This window comes from Echeneis naucrates, chromosome 7 (assembly GCF_900963305.1).
Source record: "Echeneis naucrates chromosome 7, fEcheNa1.1, whole genome shotgun sequence".
NCBI classification, from domain to species: Eukaryota; Metazoa; Chordata; class Actinopteri; order Carangiformes; family Echeneidae; genus Echeneis; species Echeneis naucrates.
In genome coordinates this window covers 3,663,144-3,681,866 of record NC_042517.1, presented here as the reverse complement: position 1 = coordinate 3,681,866, position 18,723 = coordinate 3,663,144, and the positions used below count along the sequence as shown (strand labels likewise).

The window sequence follows — 18,723 nt, the reverse complement described above, 5'->3', positions numbered from 1 at the left end:
ACAGCGGTGTGAGGCTGTGTGATAGTAATCTGATTCAGATGAACTGCAGGCATGCAGGGTGGGTGGGGGCTGGTCGGGTTATCTGGTGATCCCTAGTGGCAGCCTGCGAGGACACATATCACAGCATGACATACTGCTCCTACGGGTGCACACAAACACACACACACACCTAACTGACACAGTAGTGAGAACAGTGGGTGCTCATCGGGCCACTCAGCAATGTGCTTTGTGGATGAGCATATTTGCTGAGGTCTCCCGCCACACTGTAGTGTCAGTAACCAGATGAAGACTGGCATGACTTTCACATCCTGCCTTTCTCCTCCTACATATGGTTTTCACATATGTCCTCTTCTCTGTGTTTAGATTAGCCAGCCAAGGTCAAACGTAGGTCAGCCGTGGAAGGCTCAACCACTTTGAGCTCCGCTTTCACCGTGCCGCCTGCTGTCGTGCACTCGGTTAACCCTCAAAGCTTTGAAGGCAAAGCTCAAGGGGTTTTTTTGTGTGAACTTGCATCACATATCTCTTACTTGACAATCCGGCAGTTTGACACACATTCATTGCACAAAGCCCTCCACATTTGTGTGCACACATTTCCCCGTGTTACCCTCCCACGCGCCCAGTGCATCTTCTTTTGACAGACATATGACCTTGACTTTCCCCTCTGTGATGTTTTATAGACAGTCTGGTCGCTCTTTGATGCTGTCACAATCTGAATAGATAGATGAATGTTTGGGTGGAGGGAGCCAGGCGGGGATGGACAGATGATAGAGCCATCAGCTTTCAGGGCTGGAGGAGGGTCTAGTGACATGTGACATCATTGAGGCATCTCTCACGCCCCTGCTTCAAGAAAACCCATGCCCACCCCTCAAGATTTACTGTCCTGGTTATAGATTCGGCCGTCCGGGTTTGATGAATAGAAGAAGAAACGGGGCTGGCTCGGGTCCATTTAGGTCAGGGAGGGTCACATACCTCATATAAGTCATTAGAGTGATTTTCCTGCTGTTTTTGTAGGAAGGTGGTCTTGGCCTTAAGTTCAAAAGCTTTTCTGTGGTAATGCATCATTCATCAGCAGAGAGAGAAAAGGAAAACAGAGCTAAGGTTTCACAAAGGTCTAACAATATCAGCAAATAATTCTTAGCAGTTGCTGTAACCCCGTCCTTTATGGCATCAAAGAGGGATGACATCTACCTCGTATCATAACACAATAAGTGGTGCACATTTTTGGCAATTAAGAACTCTTCTGTTTTTCCTACTCAAACAGCCCTCATGGAGCTTCTCCCCCACACCTGAATCTCCAGGTAGCCAAATGATGATGATGATAGATTGTTTCGCATTTATTATTTGACCCACGTCTGTCATCCCTGTCAATCATTCTGCGCATGTTTTTCTATTCCTGCTGTCAACCTGATATAAATAGCAAACGCTGACCTGTTTGTGTTCTGCTTTTCTCCCCAGATTCGCGTCGACGGGCCCCCTCACGGCGGTGTCCAGTACGAGACAATATCTGTCATCAAAGACGGCAGCCCCATCCTCCGAGACATGGCCTTCTCTCTCGACCGCAACTTCCTCTACGTCATGTCCGAGAGACAGGTAGGTGTTGGAGCGACGCATGCACATATGCACGACGCCGTCACGGTTTCATACAGCCTTCGAGTGGTAGAACGGATGGTTTGTATGCATATGTTTAAATGTCAGGGAAAAGTGTGTGAGTGTGTGTGTGTGTGTGTGTGTGTGTGTGTGTTCCAGCAGGGCCCAAGATGGCCCACCTCTCACCACCCTCTGTTAGCTAAAAATAACCGAGGTGGCACAGCAGGGGACGTTGTGACAGCGTTTGATAATGAAGGAGAACAATGAGGGCAGGGACAGAGAAAGAAATGGAGAGACAAGGAGACAAGACACAAATGAGAGAGAGAGAGCAAAAGATGAAGGACACTCGCCGGCCGGCTGGGTGCACGGCTGTGGCAGAGGATGGGAGGCAAGAGTGATGAGAGAAAGAGGAACAGCTGGAGGAGTGTATGAGGAGAAAGGAGGAGTAAGAGAGGAAAGAGAGAGGCGGGCTGCAAGGTCATCCCTTCACACTCCTAATGAAGTGACACAGCATTTCTGCACAGGTGGGAAGAGGCCGATAGCCATCAATGCAGCTGACATACTAAACAGGCAGAGGTGGCGAGAAGGCAGACAAGGGTGGGAAGGGGACACAGAGACAGAGAGGAAGAGAACAAAAAAGAGATGGAAGGATGGAGGGAAAGTGACGCGAGGCGCAGCAGCTGCAGGCGAGCGTGGCAACACGGCAACCCCTGAGACACAGAACGTGCGCGGCTGTCAGCGCGAGGTGATAGATTGCCGTCCTCTCTCCTTATCTTCTCTTTGAAGCGCTCAACAGCTACACTGGCCGGAGCTCGTAGATTACGGACCACAGCGGGTGGACGTGGTGAGAAGGAGCCGCTCGCCTCCGAGAACGAGCAGGAGAGATTTTTTTTGTTTTCATTCCACGCTTACTTTTTTAATCCCTTCAACATCTGTGAACAACACATCAAGTTGTACAGTTTTATTCAGACACTCGACTGCTGTGAGTGTAAAAATATAACGGTGTCTAATGCAATCTCTAGTAATAGCCCAGTACATCAATTAATATCACAGTTGATCTCTTTATAAGGCAGAACCAATTTATTTAAAATCTCAAATCTCTCACTTATTAACATTCATGCAGCATATTCGACTTTATATTGTCATTGCAATAGTGAGTTCTTTTGTCGATGTCTGCCAGATAAGAAGTCGCAGAAGCGACTGGCAGTGGGATAATGACTCTGTTGTGGAGCACGACACGAATTCCACAAGTGGAGGAGAGTTTGCACTAAGTCTGAATTCTGTTTCCCATTTTTATGAAATCCTTTATTCCCACTTACTCCACGGATGAAACAAGTGTTTGATGTCGAGCTCATAACTGCTAGTCATCTGAATGAAGAGTGGTGTTGGGGAATAATTTTAGTATTCAGCGTGTCGATCCTTCTGCCTTGCTCTCCTGGGGGTTGAGGAGGATCGAAGCAGACACACACAGACACACAAACGCTGAAAGGGGATGTTGCCCTGCATATTGAAGGGTACAACTATTGTTAGACTGATAGTCACACCTGAAAATTAGGATTCAGCGTGACCACAAGCGTCGCTTTTTTGTATGACTTTGTCAAATTCTTATACCACGAGTGTTTTTCCATACATATAAATATAAATATATATTGTGTTTCCTCACAGTTTGAATTTGATTTATTTAGAATTTAATCTGTGCTGTTCCCCAAAGCTGGTCATTTATTTTTCGAAGTCTAGATTTCACTGCACACACTAATGTCGCTCTTATTGAGAATATTCTCTGTGATGAAAACCCCTTCTTGAATTTTGAATGTATAGAAGGGGTTACCACGCTGCATTTGGTGGTAATCTACTGCACACAATCCATTGTAACAATCACAGCAGCCACCTTCAAGTCGTGCTCTCTCACGCAGGCATTATGTGAAAAACAGCTCTTTGACCTCGCTGTTATCGTTAACTTAAATGTCACCTCGAGCTACACTTGAAGTTCGACACCCAGGACATCACGAGATCTATCTTTTCTAAGCTTCGCTTGTTCCCACGTGTCTAGCTGATGCTGTCTGAGGCCAAGCACATGGTGATGGGAGACGGCAAGAATAAAGGAGGGATGGTATCAAACAGAAACCGGGGCAGATTTGGCTCCGGTTGCATTTCCTACTCTGAATAACAAAGGGATCCTCTGTGTTTGGCACAGTGGGAAAGAGAGAATACAGAGAGTGTGTGAGAGAGACAGAGAGAGAGGGGGAGAGGGAGAAGGAAAGAGAGTAATATTTGCTCAGTGAGGCCACGCTCCAGAATCTGGGCTCTCGTTCCCTCCAGTCCTCACACCTGACTGTGTGTGCTGTGGTGAGGCTGAGAGTCGTAGGCTGTGTGAGGCACCCACAGGGACACACAGACACACACACGCTCCCTGACTTTTATTTGCATTGGTACTTGCATGGTGCTCTGGCTCCTGCAATCACATGTACACTTGCACATTAAAAAGAGCAAAAAAAAAAAAACTGTGTAATTACAGACACATGCAAGCAGCAATCCTCCATTCAGTATTCAAATGGAAACTCTGCGAGGCTTTCAGAGGCTTTTCATGGACCCTTTTTCTCTCACCCATATGTGTATAGATTGCACCTACTGCATATGTATAAATCTTCACTGCCGACCCCGAGTTTTCTTTCAGAATGTGAAGGGAAAAAAAAAAACAACTTTATCCTCTTCCTCATTCTCATTTGCTTCTCCCTCACCATGATTCACTCTCCCCCCTCCGAATGTATTTAATAGCTCCCTGTTTCATATTCGGTCCATGGGGCTGTCATGTTAAACTGTGCTTTTGTTTTGCAGATGTAATGACAATAGCATCCACCATATTAATGATGTGGTGAGATTGGCCCAATGCGAGGCAGTGCAGTGGAACTGATGAAAAGACCTGGCTCACTGACTTTCTCCTCTTCGGGAGCAGCATGAGTGTGCGTGCATATGTGTGTCTGTGTGTGTGTCTGCGCGCCTTCCTGTAGGGTGCTGTATCATTACTGACACCCTGAAATACATAACAGCAGGTTTTTGTCTTAAGATTTATCTTCAGATGACATTTGTGTGTATCCAGTGTGGCGACGCTGTTAAAAACAAAACAAAAATAAAGGCTCAAAACATGTTTGTTGCATCATGCCTGGGTTTTCACAGGACTTCCAACCGCTGTGCAGATCCATCGTATGGAGTTCTGCCAGTTCACATGTTTGAGTCATGTTGCATGAGTCTGTGTGTGTGTGTGTGTGACTGCTGCTATTTTTAGAACAATAATCCAGAGATTTTTGGTACTTGGCTGGGTAGCAGCGCCGACGGCAAACGCAGTGATGGAGAGAAAAAGGTCGTAGCTGTTTTGGGAGACTCAGCCGAGCTGCCTCCCGGACATATCCTACACTCTCTCCATCGCCTCTGTTTCTCCTCATCCTCTGTCTGCATCATCCCAAATGCCCCCTGAAATGCCGTACACTCCTGAAAAATCTCAACGCACTTAATATTGAATCAAAAGCTGTAGATTTCAAACCGAATACCACATCTTGCACTGGCTCTGACAAAGCGCATGCGGGTATGCTCTACATAGTATCTGCCCAAGTTTCACGTGGTGCAGCACGGGGGTGGTGGTGGGTGGGGGTTAGGCCTTATCTATAAACCACACTTTACATGCAGCCATACGCTGTGTCTACAGCATAAGCCATAACAATTCCAACAGAGGCTCTAATCAAACAGGTAGAGGGAATATTCATGTGTGAATGGCAGCTGGAGCATGGCTAAACCACTGGTGCTGCTGCCAGCTTGTGCAAATTCAATTCTGTTGGATCTGCGTGTGTGTTTAGCGGGATGTCATGCTCTCTTTCTTTCTTTCTTTCTTTCTTCTATTCTTTTTATTTTTTATTTTTTTTAGGAGAATCTGGCTGTATGAGCAGCGCTGTGTTATGTGTATGTCTGCATGGGCCGCTCGGGCCAGCAAATGGACATACAGTGTAAACACGCCTAACGCTGTAGCACACATGAGGCCTTAAGCACTACTGGCTGTCTTTGTTGTGAGTTTATCAACACGCTGCAGCGCGCTGGGATCAATGGTGACAACTGCTTCAGTTGCGAATGGGCTCTTTTGGGAGAGGGGGGTGGGGGGCGCTGGATTATCAACATTTTTATGAGGCCTATTCATTCCCTTTGTTGGTGCATTGTGCCGTTATGGCCACTGGCACCCAGCAGTTGGGCTCACACTCATCACACACGGCCGAGAATCAGTGACTGCATTACGTCGGCTGCTTTGGTCAGCGGCCAGTATGCGCAGCCCAGGCTATAATGTATTATTCATGGCAAACAATCAAGATTTAACATCTGAAAGGGTTTTGAAGTGGTACCTGTGGCGTTGCCTTAGTTCTGCCTGAAAAGGTTTTTGAATCACCTTAAAAAAAAAAAAAAAGTAGACCGACATACAGAAAAATATGTGCTTACATCGTGCTATTAAATCCCAAGAAAAGAGGCGGCTTTTGGCTTTGTAATGGAGCTCAATGGTTTTTGTAATGTTTTATGGCTTCAGCACACACACGAGCACATAATACACCTTCACAGATTTAATAGACTCCAGAGTGAAATAGTGGCCCTCTAATTGCTAGCTCTTTATAAGGATGAGTGTGAAATTCGTGCTAGCATGACCAACTGAGGGACACTGAGCTGGCTTGTAAAACAGGCTCGTCTTTCATGGACAGACACACAGTCCTCCCCCTACAGGGGCGGTCAGTCATGTGCTGCTGTCACTCCCCAGTACCCCCCTTAGTTCTTTAGCAAGCATTAACCCCCCCCCCCCCCCTCCTGAACCCCCAGCGCCTCTCTTCAGCCTCCAATCCTCGCCGTCCGTCCTCTCATGTATGGAACGGCAACATTACAGCTCACAGATTATCAGAAAAGAAAAGACCTTTTTTAAAAATCTAGCAATTTCTTCCAGGTGCTCAGCTGTGAAATTTGAAATCCATGCATGGATTCTTTCTACTTTTTTTTTTTTTTTTTTTTTTTGGATGAGGCCCCTTCTCAACCTGTTCTCTCTGTACCCCCCTCACCACAGTTTTCTGCCCCCCCTCCTCCTTCCCCTTATCCTCAGACCCTTTGTTTGGCTGGGGTGGTTAGACTGGGAGGAAATGGGTTCAGTGCTTATCAAGACAGGAGGAAATGGGATTCATTCACACCTCGCCCGAGCTTAGATGAGCTGACATGCTACTGGCTCATCGTTATGCAGGACTTTAGTGCGTATGACACGCTGATTTCACGTGTTAATGGGCACGGAACACACGATGGCTTATAGCCAGGCCTTCCTCTGAGTGCCGTAGGTGTCGCAGCTCGTCCAGCGACGAGCAGCAGCACTGATGGAGAGCCGTTTGTTTCCGGGGTTTTTTGTTTACACCTGCCACAACAAGCAGATTGGACTGGCTCTTATCCAGGTCACTCATTCAAACACAAAAGTATGTGTGCATGTTTCTGTGTGTTGATGTGTTGTTTTTTTTTTATCCCCCTAGAAGCCCAGCTCTTCTTCTATCTTCTTCTGAGTTTAATGGAAGGCGCTTGCCTCTTTATCTATTAGCAGAGAAACAGCAATAATAAGGGAAGATGTCTGGCAGTGGTTCAGGACAAAAGAATGGGCACTGCAGTTGGGTGAACATTGTCAAAGTGGCACAGGGACAAAAGATTAGCACTTTGTGTGTACTTCTTCTGAGCCCTCCCTTCCCTTCTATTATTTGCTAGTTTGCTGATAGGCCTGAGTAGCGATGGGATTTCAACCCCAACCAACCTTACCTGGGCAAGTGTTGCCTTGCCGTCCCATCACCCCATTCTGGCCTCAGGGCAGTCTGGTTAGCTCGCATCTGCCAGCGGAGGGGACACAGCCAAGAGTTTGACCCTTATTTCAGTGTTTCTCACCAATCTGTCCATCAGTGACACTCGAACAAAGAGTCCTAAAAACTGGAACAGCCACCACTACAGTACAAAGGACAATCAAGAGACAAGCTTCCAGCATGAAAGAGCAAACTGTTGAGTGTGCTGAACTCAGAATAGCAACTCCATAAAGTCCTGCAACCTTCTCACAAGTTTTCCTTTCCTCAGAGACTGAAGGATGCTGAAGGTTCTGCTCTATAACCTCTGAATGTGAAATGCCTCTCGCCTTCCCTCAGGGTACAAAAGATGTCTTTCTCTTGCATATTCCCTGATTTCCCCGATGTATCCACGGCTTCCACCACATGAATATGAGTTTGGAAAGAAATCTTTTACCTAACTGTGAGGTCTATTTTACACGCAACAGGCAGCTCCAGCAGTTTTTATATGAGGGAAGTGACCCGTCACGCATGATAAAGCTGCGAGAGTATGCGCCAACATATGGACCACTCATCTGCATCCCATCCCTCCCTCATCCGACTAACCACAAGAGGGGAACCGAGGCCCGCCGCTCACTGGCATCTATTCGCTTTTCCGACAAACCTCACCAACAGACAAACATCTCCAGGACAACGTCCTATCAGTCAGACAGCAGACTCTGGCCTTGATAGTCAGTCAGTCATGTTTTTATCTGGGATGTAAGCACAACAGCGGGGTCAGTTTGGCAGCCAGAGGGGCGAGGGCCAGCAAATCAATCGCACAGGCGTTTTTTTTTTTTGTTTTGTTTTTTTGTTTTCTCGTGTTGAATGAGGGACGGGAGGAGCTGGAGATACAACTTGGAAACTCGGGCTTAGATAGTTGGTTGCTTCCCTGACAACTTCACTTGATATTGACACCTGGACAAATTACAATAAATTCCCCTGTCAATACACACAACCAATGCTATCGATGATTCAATTTATCTTTTCATTCTGAAGAGACCGCTTTCATCCTGTCCCACTCATCAAGCCTCCTTAATCAGCATCTTTGTGTGTACTTATCCGTGTCTCTGTGTGTTCGAGTGTAGAAAAGGTAAGTAGATAAACTATTCCAACTAAATGTTTTTCTAGTTTGGAAGTTTTCCTTTTCCTTTTGCAACAGTTTAGTAGTTTTAATATGTTGTTTTTTTGTTTTTTTTAAGCTGTATGCATTTAGTCTCAGCCCAGAGGTTTGACATCACAGGAAACAGGCTGTACTGGTGCTGGAGGTTGGAGAAAAACAGACCCCAAGGTTAGGCTGCCAGCATAACTGTGATGAGATCACACCAGCAGCTAGACCTGTCACCATCAGTCATTACTGCCCATTTTAACCTTGCGTGTGTCTCATGATGGTATATTTTTTTGGAGATACCCCACTGCAGCAGGGACTACCCCCTCGGCCGGCATCTATGTGTCCGTCTGACCGAAATTTCACTGCAGGTGTCACAACGTGTAAGTCTCAAAACGAATTTCTCGAGTTACGCAGCTCTATGGATTCCAGGTTTGCAGTCTGAGATCAAAATGAAGGCCGAGCTGGAATATGATTGAGGTCTCACTCATTTGAACTGAGTTCTCAGGTCGTACTGTGGTCATTGCTGCAGGGTGTCCATGGGTCGGATGGGCTGATTGAATTGTCTGTTTATTTGTCTGTCGTCTTTGACTCCCATGCTACTCAGGGCCATAAACTCACTCTGCCCCAAGCCTCGCCCCTCATTACAGTAATCTCTGTGCTCATTCATGTTTTTCTTTCAGCCATCTGATTTTTGTATCATGCAGTTGTTGAAAAGAAAGCTGTGGTTTGAATAACTTTTTTTTAAATGTACTTTTTAATTACTTTGCTTTCTCTGTGTGCATGGTATTTTTTCCTTCTCGAGTGAGGCATGTTGGAAGGTTTATGTCCACATGTGGAAATACATCTCCCGTGTGTTTGGTCTGTTTATGGGCTGTCTCTCAGCACCGCAGGGTCAGGGGTTATGGGAAGTTCAAGGGTTGACTGGATCTGTTCATCAAACTGAAGGGGTCACTCAGCAGGTCAGTCTGAGACGCCCCCTCATTGAATCATGTTTTTATAGCATCCATTTGCTTGACTGCCGCTACTCAGCTGGTTCTTTTTCATGATGACCGATACGACTGTCCTTCCCCTTCCGGCTGTGTTCTGCCGATGTTTTACATGTTTGAATGTTTGCTCCCTCTGTGCCAGCCTACCTAACAAAGGCAACTCATTTACATGAATCCCAGAGCAGGCATTGTTAATTGACTTAAGCCAGGATTAGTGTTAATCAGGTTTTGTGCCCTGGAACCATTGGCCAATCCTAACTTCATTATTTGATAGCAGCACACGTCCTGTCAGCCTCCATCCTGCTGTTAATTAATAGAAGCCCGTGTACCCAGGTCCCTGCCTGAACCCCCTCCACAAACAATTCCCCATTCACCCACAAACTCTTTTCCATCTTCACACCATAGCCTCTGCCGTTCGACTGTCATAGCTGACTGTGCAGCTGTCAGTAAACAACTGCGCCGTGGCTTGGCATCTGCTTCAGGTGAAACGCTTCCCAAATAGACTCAATAGTGTCAAGTCCGTTATGAAAAGACTTTAAGACCCACATGATAGACCCGACAGTGGGGTTTTTTTTGTGTTTGGCTTTATGGTCCTGGGTGTCTGCACATCCTTTAATACTAATTTAAACCTCACGGCTGCCCACCCCCCCACCTCTGACTGGCCCTCTGACATAATATGAGATAATGAGGAAAAGGATACCTGATCCTTAGACTCTCTGACACCTCTGTCTCTGTCTGTCTGCAGTCTCTCACAGTTTCCCATTAGCCGGCTGGCTGTTGCTCCCACATAATGCTGCCTCCTGAAATGAAATCTGTCTTTATAAGAAAGCTGTGCTTTTATCACATTGTTGAATTTATTGGACAATTTTGGATCAATGCTCGCTTGAAGGGCGGAATGAAAATGCAGGAAAACGAGGGAATCAGGCAACAAATTAGGAATATCCAGAAGTAAAGACTGACTAGAGGTGGTCAGTGTGAGGCAGAAATCATCCCTCGAAGTACCTTGAATAGCAAACCTGTTCTTGAACTTGTTTTAAGCCCTTCATTATCTCCAAGCGCTGCCATTAATCACTGATTAAGCTCCAGTTTCAGTCCACTTGATATTGCGTAGCAGTGTGTATGTGCACAAGTTGGAATAGCATCCTTTTAAATTTTCCTTTTATATCTGTATGAGGGTGTTTTTATATATATATATGTACGTTGATACTGTGAATGTGTGTGTGTGTTACTATGAATGTGAGCCAAAGGAGCAGTCCAGGAGCCATCCTGCCACAGAATAATCAGCTCTATAATTAAGAGCTGTGAGTATGTCCCCCTGCTCTCTTTCTGTCTCTTTCACTCTAGCTGTCTGTCTGCCTTTATAATGGCAGGGCATTTGTCTGTTTCCTCCCTTTTGCCTATGCAGAATGCTCATGACATTTATTGTGAAGCTAATGGCAGTGCTTCACTCCTCCTAATTGTAGGCTTTAATTGCAATAATTATTTACAAGCCTAATTAGAGCCTAGAGAGTGTCAGGGAGAAGCCCGAGTGCCGGTTGAAGGAATCACGACAGGGTTTGTCAGGAGCTGGGTGAAGAGGATACTGAATAGAGCGGTAATGTTTGGTCTATAATTGGGGGAAGCCATGTCTGCAAGTCTTCTCTCGCTCTCACTTTTTTTTGTCTTTGCATCTGTCATTTGCCAACCTCCTTTGCGCTGAGATGGGTTTGCAATCACCGAGTGTAGCCGGTTTTGAAGCTGAATCCACATATAAGTGGAGAACAGCAGGTAGCACCTCAGTAAAGGTGTTTATTCAAAAGTCTTGGGCCCTGGCGACTGATCATTGCTGTTTGAGAAGGGCTGACAGCTCACTTCGCTCTGCCACTGTCGTATGAAGGGGGCTGAAAGAGTGTGTACACGCACACACATGCATCTTGTGTGTTTTTGTCACTGAGTACATTTGTAGCCGTGTGTGTTCTAACTGGGACCTTGGTTCATTGGCTGCAGTTTGGCAGACCCTCAGGAGGTCTTTTGTGTCCGTGTGTGTGTGTGTGTGTGTTTCTCTCTGTGCGAGGCGGTCATGCTGCCAGGGCTGCAATATGCTCTTTGTCTGTCCTTCACAAGGCCAGTCTTACAGCTACAGCGGGAGAGATGCTGCTTTTGATGGGCTGCTCACGGCAGCTCAGCCTTTTCTTCTTCCCAAATGGAAGAACACGCACTCCCCCCCCCCCCACCCACACACACACACTCTCTATTTGCCAGGGTTGCGCAACACATTCCCCCAGATTTTCCCCACTTCTTTTCCCCCCTTTTCTCTTGTCTTCTTCCCCTTTTCTTCTCTCCTGTCAGCGCAGAGTCCGATGGGAGGACTCAATCCCACAATGCCATTCTCCTCTCCCCTGCGGCTCCCTCTGACGAAGCTGTCAGCCTGAGCCCCGGTGATGGATGTGGTATTGTACAGTGTGTGTGTGTGTGTGAGTGTGTGCTTGAGGGTGAAATACTACAATGTTAAAATAAGTCTGATATCCTGTTTTGGACTCTTGCTGGGCCAAAGGGTTATTTATATACTTAAATACTGCACAGATATCACTTGCAGATGTGTGTCTCCTACATCCTCTGTTGTGGCTCGGCGTGAACTTGGTTAAGGGGTTAATACGAAATGATAATATTCACATGAGAAAACACTGTCCTCAGATGTACTTGAACACACACACACACACACACACTCTCTCTCTCTCGCTCTCTCTCTCTTTGAACATTGGATGAAGATGAATGTGTAGGGATGGATAACATATCTCCTAATGCAATATTTGAGGAAAAATATTAGAAAGAGCACAGGCTAGATAAGGGCAGTGATTTAAAGAGTCTGTCCTCCGACAGACGCCTGTTGAAATATTACCCTTCTTGCTGACTTGTAAATCGGATATTTGGAGCCAGAAGGATCACCTGGTGGTAACAGATAGGGCCACAGAGTGACGGATGGAACTGTGCGGGGGGATTTTCTTTCTCATTTTTTGGGACGGGATGGAAAAATTGTAGATTTTCTGGTGGACAAATACTGTGACCACCACTCTGAATGGAGAAGACATCCAGAGCATTTAAAAGTTCATATGTGGGGACCCCCCCCCCCAAAAGAAACAACATTATATACCACGGAGGCAAAACATTCATTTATCTCACACTTTCCAAAAGCGACTGGGGAGCAGTTAATTTGGCTGCACAGAAGCAGCTGTCTGAGAGCCGTGGGATGAGAGGGAGAAAGAGACAGAGGGTGGAGAGGGAAGAGAGACGAAGAGAGTGAGACACAAAGGCAGTTTGGGCTCATTATGTTGATTTTTTTTTTTTTTTTTTTTTTTTCTGTTCTGCCAAACAAAGACAGCCAGGCACTTTTAGACACACCAACGGAGATCAGTCACTACTTTCTTTCTCCTTCCTCTTCCACAGAGTTTCTTTATTGAGAAATTTTATCTTTTTTTCTCTCCACTGCACGGCGCGTGTTTGCCAATAGCCTTTGTCTCTAAATGCTTCCTATGGAATCAAACTGGAATAAATCACAGGCATCATTATGGGGTCTGGCCAAGGCCTTTCAGTCTCAGTAACACTTGTAGGTTCTCATTAACATACAAACACTGGAGTCCAGCTGAGGAGGATTTTGTGTGTTACCCGTGCAAACATGCACAGCACACAAGCATTCGCCCATGCTATGGTTCCTGCAAACCAGCTCCTCGCACGTGAACACACACAGACACACAAATGTCCTCATCCAGATCTAGTTCGAGGCGAGGTGAAATGCCCCTCACCACCGATGCCTTGCTATCAAATCCTTGCTTTTCTTGCTTTCACCAACTAACATTCGTCCGAGTACACAAACACGCGCGCGTACACATGTTTACACTTACGCACAACCAACAGCCCTGAGAGCAGTGGGGTGTAACCAAACCCTTCATTTGTATGTACATCATGCACATGGGGAGAGACACTGAGACAAAGAGAACACACATGCTCACATGCATGCACATACACACATACTGTTACACAGACACAAAAACACTCCTACACCCTCAGACATGCACAGTGGAGTCCCTCTGTGGATCAGAATTCATTTCTATCTGCTTCCCCCTCCAAATCAATACCCCCATTGGTCGACAGACAGCCTTAAGTGTGCCAGGGAGCCTCCCTAGCCTTCACACCCTCCCCAAACGCACACACACACATGCCTGTTGATGTGTGATGGCCTCTGCTGCTCTCTTATTAACTCCTCACATGCTGACTGAAGCATACACCTCATTACTGGCTGCATTGACAGTCTGGTATCCTGCTGAGAGAACACAGACACACAGAAACAGTGGACCAGGACAGACAGGACCAGGCACACACGGAAAGACAAAGAGGTACAGTGAAGCAACAAAACAACAGGAGTGTCACATTGACAAGTAGCCCAGACATGTGGGTGAAAAAAAAAAAACAGGTGACCAACAAAAAACTGAATGCAAACAGAGATAAATATAATAAAGTGCAAGAGAAGTATGTGACTTCAACTACCGCTGCTGATGATGGAATGAAGGTTTTAAGCTTATGAGTAAGTAACACGTTGTTAATTTATTCCTTTAAGTATCATTCAGACAAGCACACTCAGGTCTATTGCATTATATATATATATATATATATATATATATATATGCTGCAGGTCAAGCACACTTGAACTTGTTCTTTCACACCCTCAACTCTTTCACCAGGAGTGACTAAAGATTTCCAGCCCACTGCTAATGCTTTAATGAGTCATACTGCGATTTGAAGTGGCCGCTGTTAAGACACTCTATAGCTTCAGAATTAGCACCCAGATATGATGTCTGAGGAGAGGCAGGGTTCTTGAGTATGATGTGAGTGTTCACAGTACAAACACACACACACACACACACACCACACACATTAACTATAAAAAAGAGGCATTTACGGTGTCAGACGTTGATTTAGTAACATGCAGTTGAATTAAATTTAAGCATATGTTTCATGGTGGCATGTCAAGATGTCACTTTTGTCTTCATTTTTTTTTTATCACCGTCTTGAGTGCACACACACACACACACACACACACACATTTCACAAACACTCTTATGCGCTTTCACAGGTCCCTGTTTCCATCTCTTAAATGTCAGGTTGGGCCTTTAAACCAGTTGCCAGTGAGCGAGCAGGGTAGAGGGAGGGGTGGGCTGAGAGTTCAAAGTGGCCAGGCAGCGTGGATGTAATTTCCTCCTTTTAGCCTCCTGACTGAATTACTGAGCAAAGAGGCCACCTCGACTGGGAGCAGCACAGGAGAGCGAACACGGCAGAGCCAAAGAAAAGGATTCAGGAGCATGGGGGGTGGTTTAAAAAAAAAAAAGAATTGGGGAAGAGATGTGGAGATAAGTGGAAAAGAAAGACGAGAATGGGCCAGGGAGCGAGCCAGGGAGTTTCAGATCATATCACCAGTAGCTATCCTATCATCTTTACCTTTTGTATAAGATGGGATGTGGAGAGGAGGAAAGGCTCTGGAGGGATCATTAGCTGCGCTTGACATTGTGCTGTTAAGTGGAGCTGTTAACTTATGCACACAGTGAGAAAATGAATGCGTTTCGCCACGTAGGTCTTCCGTTCAGGTTCCTGGCTGCCACAGTGTTTACATTACGATTTGAAATGAGGAGAAATACAAAGCCGGTCCCTGAACCTCAGACATCTCACCATGTTTTTGGTGTGTTTTTCTTTTTTCTTTCCTTTCTTTCTTTCTTTCTTTATTTTTTTAATGAAAATTGTTTTTGATTCCAAGTTATTGAACAGTGTTGTGAGGTGTTTTAAAGCTGGCTTCAGCTGTCTTCATTTTATAGAAACACACAAAAGCACGCCCCCTTATCGGCCTAACCTACCCCCCACACCTCCCGCCCCCCCCATTCCTTGCCCAAAAGAGGATTGAAATCATACATAATTGATACACTCCTCTCTGTATTGACCGGTTGGATTTTTTTTTTTTTCATCCTCCTCACTGGTCGATTTCCTCACTCCATTATTTCTATGGTCGCTCTCTCTACATGCCCCCCCGCCCGTGATGCCGCCATCCCAGCTCTCTAGTCTGTACAATTGAAATACGAACACGCACACACACACAAACAGATTAGGAGACAGTCAACTGTCCCTCCTCCGCCTTCCTTATTACCGACTGCCCCACTTTGTTTTTAATCCATACAGTTGGCCGTCAGTCTGGGGCACACATGCTCAAATTCAATACCATGTTAGAGCAAGTGTGCAGTGTGTGTAGGGGCAGCTGAGAGGAACATTGACTGCTTTGTAAAGTACATATTAAAAAATATTAAAAGAAATACAACAGTTTGATAATCTGAAAGGCGCTAAACTGTGAAGTGCTGAATTCCTCCATTTTATCTTTCATACGTCGATCGATGAGGGAGGAATATTTATAGGGATGTTTGTGCTGCACTGAATAATGGAGGAGCAGCACTAATGTATGAATGTATGGAAATATATGTATGTATACATGTCCACATATGTAACTTTTGATTTTTAATGCATTGTGTATTTAGCATCAGCTAATGTGGATCCTAACAATAACTAATATATGGCTCTGCTAACAGTCTCCCCTCATTTCATAGGAATGAAATCTTTCTATTCAGTTACATAAATGCTAGCTAATCGAACTTTCTGCCCTGTTCACGTTGATAATTGCATCATCCATTGTTACAAACTTTAATCCATCAGCATCTGAAGTGCCAGTGGCACGTCATGTTGGAAGGAGAAACAGGAAACGTAGCCCCGGGCTGCAAAGAGCACTCAACCAGACAATAAAATGTGGCCGTCGCCTCAAACGCAAATCCCCAGAAACTCCCCCAGCGAAAGAGGCCGCAGTCTTGGCCGCTCGGATTCCACCACAGTCCCCCATAACAATGACGGTTCATCATGCGAAGCGTCGGGGAGAAAAAAATTGAACTATATTATTACCACCTTAAATGCATAGTTATCGTTTGCTGGGTCAGAGTTGACATGTAACAACCGCACAGCTTCAGAGTTCAAACTGCGGTCAGAAGGCGCTCGCCTGACCTGTTCCTCCCCTCCTTTCCTGCCCTGGCAGTTTGTCTACCAGTCTGTTACTTCTGATGAGCTGCCAGGGACTAGGCCTGCCCAGGACTTAGGGGATACATGGAGAGGGGGGGGGTTGGCTGAAGCTGTATAATGGGGAAAGAAGAGGGATTGATGGAGGTCTGCTGTTGCTGTTTGGCTTGAGATTTTAGAAACAGCAGCTTAGCTTAATCAAACTGTGATGGTTGGATATCCACTACAGTCTAGTATTAATTCATAGAGAGTCTTGGTTTGCTGGGTTTTGCCTTGACATGCCTCCTTCTGATCATCCCTCCTTTCATTTTCTTTAAATCAGCCTTGTGCTGCTTTACAGGGTCTTGATGTTTTCAATTGACCAAAATCTAGGCGCTTCGGTAAATCCAATAAACAGAATGAATGTGTGTGCCTGTGCATGTTTTTTCTCTTTGAGTGGGTGAGCAGACAGAGAGAAATAAGGAAAAAGATTGGGCGTAGAGAGCTGGCCGTGACAATGAAGGTTAAAAAGCTTCCATTTTCACACCGAATCATTGTTGGAGTACGGGAGATGAGGCCAGCTGTATCATTTCATTTCGCTTCAGCCTTTTCTCCCTCACCAAGTTTAACCTCTTAAAATCAATGAATAATATCTACACTGAAGGCTATTGCTTCTACTTTAAAATCAGTTACAAAACAAAACCACACAACACAGCCAGTGTTATGAAGAGGTCTGACCTTTGCAGAAAAAAAGCAGCCACACATAATGGTACTGCGTCTCCCAGTTCATTTTCCCAACTTCCATTTATTCCTAACTTATCCTGCTTCAGCACTGTAGCCAAATATTTGATCAATGTTACAGTGGAGGAAAATCAATATTGTGGTTTTAAACGCAAAACTTGTTTCTCCCTAACAATTTGTCAGGGAGCTCTCTGACGTGTGGAGCAGCAACAAAAACAACACTCGCTGTACAAAGAGCAAATCTTTCCAGTGTGGAAGTGAGCAGCTTATAGTACCGGAGCGTCTCCGGGGGGACAGAGGTTGCAGTTTTTTGTTGGTTTTTTTTTTATGTACGCGATGAGGAGGATTTTTATGTGCAGTCGTTATCTGTACATGTGGCTGTAACTAATTACTTTTACAAGTTTGCTTTTGCAATGTGTGTGTGTTTGTTTGTCTTTTTTTTTTCTTCGAAGCTGCCATCAAAGCTCCCAGCTGCTGTAGTATCTTTGTACAGTCAAACCTAAAGCCTCAGAGGGATCAGCACCCGTGTACGCTGCCCCCCCCCCCCCCCAACCCCAAACAACCACACACATGCCCCCGTGTTCTGTCCTTAATCAAGCTGGATGTAATCGTTGCAAGGCTTCATTATCCTTGGACCAGACACAACACTTCAACAGAGCCTTTCACCTCTCCACTCAAGGTCGGCCAGGCTTAAGGGGGCAATCGACAATTTTGGTTGAACCACTGGCTGACCCCAGTCTCATTCTAGAGAGAGGAGAAAAAAAAAAAAGAAACAGCCAACATCTAGCGGGAGAATTTTTTGAGTGAGGTGCGTTTATTCAGTATTTTCAGAAGTACAGTCCAAGTAAAGAGAATGAAAATAAGAACACGATTACCCTCCAGAGCTGCAGCACTAAATAAAAGTTTGACATTTCCAACACCTACCAAATAAGAGAAACATAAATTCTACAGGCTTACGTTCTCTTCTTTCGTTCTTCTGCTTTCTTGTGTCTGCCAATGCCACAAAAGTGCTAAGATTTTAAGAGCAGAACCTTCGAGAGCGTATAGCTTGAGATATTGCATGGCCACTTTGGTCCAACAAAGAAGGGGGGAGGGGTGAGCTCAGGAGGTCAACATGCCACACTTGTGATTGTTAGATTGCCCAACAATAAATAAAGTGAGAAGAGAGCAATGGCCCTCTCAGATTATTAAAGGAGTAGCCTTGGAAATGTCCAAAATACGTGTAATACACCTGCCAACATCTGTTTCATATAGAATCTTAAGTCCAGTCTGATTGTAGACAGTCTGACCTTTGACCAGTGAAGTCAGAGCCCTCGCTTGACTTCACTGCCTGTGATGAATGGATGATAAGGGGATCCTCCAGAGCCGGGGAGGGATTTTTTTT

General features: G+C 45.5%; 1 protein-coding gene across 2 annotated transcripts in view; it reads left to right on the top strand.

Moving 5' to 3' along the window:
* Window positions 1-18,723, top strand: part of plxna2 (plexin A2) — a 165,327-nt gene that overhangs the window by 67,229 nt on the left and 79,375 nt on the right. Inside the window, exons 4-5 of one of the 2 annotated variants that reach the window (XM_029505761.1) lie at window positions 1,456-1,590; window positions 4,423-4,510. In XM_029505761.1, coding sequence (XP_029361621.1) covers window positions 1,456-1,590; window positions 4,423-4,428 — 141 coding nt within the window. In that variant the 3' untranslated portion in view covers window positions 4,429-4,510. Of the gene's footprint in view, window positions 1-1,455; window positions 1,591-4,422; window positions 4,511-18,723 lie in introns of those variants that run through there. The other variant, XM_029505760.1, reaches the window with a different exon arrangement.